This window comes from Cupressus sempervirens, chromosome 11, assembly GCF_028749045.1.
Source record: "Cupressus sempervirens isolate cs-2001-9-10 chromosome 11, ASM2874904v1, whole genome shotgun sequence".
Classification (NCBI taxonomy): Eukaryota; Viridiplantae; Streptophyta; class Pinopsida; order Cupressales; family Cupressaceae; genus Cupressus; species Cupressus sempervirens.
The window spans coordinates 485897451-485902669 of NC_143128.1; the positions used below are offsets into that span (position 1 = coordinate 485897451).

A 5219-nucleotide genomic window follows, 5' to 3' on the forward strand; every position below is an offset into this window, starting at 1 on the left:
CAACACGATTTAAAAATAAATTTAACCTAAAAACCAAGAATATCATAAGATGCCAAAGATTTAGAAATCAACATTTTATCTAACATCCACCTAAGAGAAAATATTATCATAATGCATACCAAGGCATCCACGCTCGCGGACAAGCAACCAATACATTAACATGCCTACAATATAGCCCTAAAGAAAACTTTAAAAGAAAAATAGGATAATATAAGGGTCGCAACAAATTGATGGAAGAGAGGGGTTAAGATCATAACATTGGCATACCAAAACATGCTAGCGAAATAGGAATTACAAGATAGAGATTACCCAATAATTTTCTTGAATACGATATCCAGGAATTAAGTTGATTGGAGGAGATAAAGCAAAAATCTACCCCACACAAACAATTTGAATATTTGCAAACCCATCTTTATGTCATTTAGCACATTGAACAAACAGTTATTAACATAGGAAAAATGGGTTTAACAGAATTTTAAAGAACCCGTTAAACTCAAAACTCTACTTACTAAATTAAATGAAATACTAATCTACAATTTTAGCTGTACATTCTAAAATGTATTTTTAAATTCATATTGAAAATAACAATAGATTACAGTTATTATAGTGGAGTAATCATCAATCTAAAAGCAGTGGGCATAGAAGTTTAAGCTATACCAGTCTTTATTGCAGGTTTGCATCCATGCTCTAGCAACCACGTGGACAAGCATCCAATATTTTTAACTCCCAAAACATTAACATACCCACATTATAGTTCTAAAGAAAACTAAATAAAGAGATGGGATAATGTAAGAGTTGCAACAAATTGATGGAAGAGAGGGGTTAAGATAATAAGATTGGCATACCAAAATATGCTTAAGCGATGAACACCAAACAAGTGAAAGCGAAATATGAATTACAAGATAGAGATTACCACAACTATAATAGTTTAAACAATCTAATAATTTTCTCGAATATGATATCCAGAAATTAAGTTGATTGGAGGAGATAATGCCAAAAATCTACCCCACACAAACAATTTAATATTTGCAAACCCATCTTTATGTTATTTAGCACATTGAACAAACAGTTATTACCATAGGAAAAATGGGTATAACAGAATTTTAAAGAACCAGTTAAACTCAAAACTCTACATATTAAATTAAATGAAATACTATTCTACAAGTTTAGCTGTACATTCTAAAGTGTATTTTGAAATTCAAATTGAAAATAACAATAGGTTACAGTTATTATAGTTGAGTAATCATCAATCTAAAAGCAATGAGCATAGAAGTTTAAGCTATGCCAGTCTCTATTGCAGAATAACCTTCAGGTTCTTCTTCGGCTGGTAAAATGGCAGAAAGAATAACAAAAACTGAAAATATAAGTACAGAAAGGGCAGTGAAATTTACTAGCATGGCTTCAGAACCATATTTATACAATCCTGAACTCTCAAGGAAGGTAAGCTTCTCCAAAAACCCAAGCTCCGCTGATGCTATTGCAAACAGGTATATCAAAATCCCAAACAACACATGCCAAGGGAGTATACCACCTCTCACAGAATCTGGTGCACCGGGAAAGAAGAAAGAGAAGAATCCTACCAACCACTGAAAAAGAAAGACAAACAAAGTTCATAAGAAAATCAGTATTATGTTGGACTGATCATTCAAAAATGTCATTCATTTTTTAAATGCAGGAATATGTTTTTATTTTTCTTTTACGAAAGTGGCAAATTACTAATATCATATTATATAAAATTGGTTCGAAGACACTGAAAGGAATATGTTAGATGTGTATTAGACTTGGTATTATGGACACTTGAAAGAAAATGGAAGGTACCTGTACAGCGAATAAGCAAATAGTCCCAAGGCCGAGCCATGAATGCCAGCTGTATAGATTCACAATTCCACTCTCATTGTGGTATTTGAAAGCAGCATATATGCCAACAGCTCCTAATACCAGAGCAATCAGATGTAGGGATAGATGTACCACTTTTTGGTAGTATTTTGGTATTGGAATGACCTTGTAAACAAGAATAGCTGCTCTTAGAAACAACATATGCAGCAGCTCATTAGTTCCAAGTTGAGATTCTAGTTATCGGAAAGAAAAAAGACTGTAAAAGACAGGGTAGAAACATAAAATGTATGATATTGAGAGCAAAAACACTCAATGAGGGCATTATTCTTACATTCGCTTGCAACGAAAATGAAGCCTATGAACATGAGAACAGGATGGATCTGCAAAAAAATCATATCACCCAGTCCAAGATCATTAACAATTTATCCATACTCGCAGCCATTTTAGTACTGATCCACACAAGCCAAATTTTCAAAAACTCTGTTATAAACTAAGAAGAACCATTCTATCATGCAATAGACAAATCATTTCTTTGTGTTGAATTTGAGCCTCTCACCATATCATTCCAGTTTAGCCTGTAAAGCATTTAGTTGTGTTGGGTATATTTTTTCAGTTTGACTATACAAATTTTTTGTTTATTAAAATTTTGAATCATACTTCACGATCATCATTAAACAAGATACTAAGAATGGAGAAAAAAGTCAAAGATAATAGACAAAAATAAGTAAATATACCACAACTAAACTGAAAATTTCATGTTTTTAATTTTACAACTTCTGTCGCTAGTTTATTACCACTCGGCACTTAAGTTATTCTATTCTGGGTTCAAAATGACCGAGAATATTTGTTTTCCTATCATGAAACCCCCAATTGTTGTCTTAGACAATCAACTTCAGAGCATAAATGAAGAAGCAATGAATGATATGCTTTGAAAGCAAAAATAAATAAATACATGAGATCTACTCGATCTTAAAATTAAAATTCAGGGTAACTTGCAGTAAGCAATATCAAAGATGTAAAAACAGAAATCTTGTGAAGGATAGACCTCTTAATCACACTAGAGTGAAAAAAATTCATTACTACAGCGCACAAGTATTACGTAGCAGAAGTTTATTTTAACATAAAAGGGCATTCTACAAGAAGAAAACAATAGTATATACTAAACAGTCAAACCAAAAAGCTCCTTTCTCAGGCCCCTGCCTAACCAAAAAGCGAAAGCCAAATTAGCCTACGAAGCAAGAGGGACTTTGTCACTACATCTAGTGTATCATTCTAGTATGTCGATTTTTAGGTTCCCATATCTTGATCTAACCATGGAGTAAGCCAAGTAGCCGATTCAGGCAAACTAGTAGCACAGTATAAAACTTTATCAACCCTAAAGAATGCAATAAAGTTCAGATTTTTTGGCATTTCAAATTCCACGACTTGTTGAGTGTAAGATTCGAACATTGAAAAGGGATAAGTCAGGATCATGCCTATTTAGCAAAATAGATATCCCTTAGTCCTTGGCTCTTAGCCCAAGCAATTTAGCCCTTGTCTCCTACACTATAATCAGATGGCGATGTCTAAACACTAAACTAAAATTCATTTACAAGAAAACACTTTGTTTTTTCTCAGACTTCCTTCTTTATGTGTTACATTTTAGTTTAAGTTTTGGTCAAATACCTCATCAGATAGCTATCTTAAAACTATATATATTTTAGAAAAAAAAAAAAGATTTGGTGTACGTCACTGACAAATTCTTATTGGTTTCCAACTTTCCGCTACTATCTCAGAAAACGCTTTCACAACCACCTAGTCTATGTAGTACTAACCAATTGCATAACCTAAATTGCCCAAGCCATAATAACAGAGTACCTCAAACTATCAAACCACTACCAGCAGATAAAACCCCTTGCCAGCATAAGAAAGACGGTCCAATCACAGATCTTCTTCCAAATTATATTGGACTGAAACTCAGTTTTGTACCAAATCATTTCTACAATAGACTGATGAAATTATTCCAATTCCAAAAAAAATCAGTAGTACCCACACAACAAATCCGTAAATATTTCGCATTTCTCAAAAGGAACGAAAACCCCCAAAATTTCAAATCAACCCCAACTCAAACACCACATATCCAAATAGCTTCTGAGAAGTATCACTATAGCTCTCATCCTCCACGGTATTATGAAACCCCATAAGGCTAAATCCTATCAGGAAGTTAAAATTGGGAAAAACCAAGAAAGAGAAAATGAAAGAAGAAACCACTCACATTGAAAATAAGGCTCTTGTTGGTAGCTTCAAATGCGAGGCCGCCCCTGAAATAAATGCACCAGACGAGCACGAGCAGACTGACTGCCAAGCCCAATAGATGAACAACCCATGTCATAGGCTTTGCAGAAACCCCCAAATGTGCCGAATCCATGGCCGCCTCACCAATGAGATGCAAAGAAGCTTCAACCCTTGTTCTTCACCAATCTGAAACTTCCCTTTTCCGAGACAAACCGCTACTTGTCAGTCGTGGTTCTTTAATTTCTAATTCGAATTATCCCTCTTTTAAGTGGGCCTCCACTGAACTGCTGCCACGCCGGGTTCTTCGACCCGCAATTTCTCTCGAAGAATTTACAAAACCCAACTGTCTCGGAAACTAATTATTTCGTATTTCTTGTTATTTGGAATTCAAACGCTCCTGGCTCGGGAAGTCTAATTTATGGTCTAGATTAGTTTAATTTAATATTATAAGCCGAGAAATGCAGCTGCAACGTGATATGAATTCAATGAAAATAGGTAGCTATCTAACTATATTAAGTAGGGATCTTAAAACGCACGTGGTCTGACAGAGAAACACTTTAGAACCTCAGAATTGCTACGACACTATAGGAGGGATATATTAAAGTAATCACCCCCACAGACTAGTCCTGGCTATTCAGCAATTTAAACTGCATAATATACAGGGTAAGAGACTTAGTACCTGACATGCGTTCAATAATTGTTATTGTCTTTAATAACTATTCATTTCTTTAATTGAATTTCATATATGTATATGTAAGAAGTAGTTAATCTTTTTTTCATCTTTTTTATTAGTATTTGTGTATTATTAGTGGAGATTTGTGGACCACTACTAGGATATGTGTTTATCACTATTAGAACATCTATCCCCAAGTAATGGTAATTTTTGGTAAACTAGGAATCTATTTTAGAGGCACTTTGAAATGACCATTTTTTGACCATTTAGTGTTTGACAGACTCTAGAGAGAGATTTGAATAACTAGAAGTTGAGACCTTAGTTCTTAGCTATTAACCCACATACAGAAACAATAACAAGTGTCAAAATCTGATAAGGTGCACAAAGTTCAGGTGTGCAAGTATTGGGTCTCTTCATCTTAAGGGAATTGGAAAAA

The 5219-nt window shown here is 34.2% G+C and overlaps 1 protein-coding gene across 1 annotated transcript; it reads right to left on the minus strand.

Moving 5' to 3' along the window:
• Positions 1 to 1115: 1115 nt before the first annotated feature.
• Positions 1116 to 4337, minus strand: LOC149530490 (putative ascorbate-specific transmembrane electron transporter 1). The gene is made up of 4 exons (XM_089809427.1): positions 4091 to 4337; positions 2168 to 2216; positions 1819 to 2018; positions 1116 to 1586 (listed from the first exon to the last, which is right to left on the minus strand). Exons 1-4 carry the CDS (start codon positions 4241 to 4243, stop codon positions 1275 to 1277), a joined length of 714 nt encoding a protein of 237 aa, XP_089665553.1. The 5' UTR covers positions 4244 to 4337; the 3' UTR covers positions 1116 to 1274.
• Between the last annotated feature and the right edge of the window lie 882 nt (positions 4338 to 5219).

Bases quoted from the DNA above. Each gene is read 5' to 3' on its own strand.
- LOC149530490 (XM_089809427.1), bottom strand. From the start codon at position 4,243: ATGGATTCGGCACATTTGGGGGTTTCTGCAAAGCCTATGACATGGGTT. The intron at 2,217-4,090 runs GTGAGTGGTTTC...ATTTTTTTGCAG, and splicing joins ACAAGAGCCTTATTTTCAAT to ATCCATCCTGTTCTCATGTT. The intron at 1,587-1,818 runs GTACCTTCCATT...TTTCTTTTTCAG, and splicing joins TTTGCTTATTCGCTGTACAG to TGGTTGGTAGGATTCTTCTC.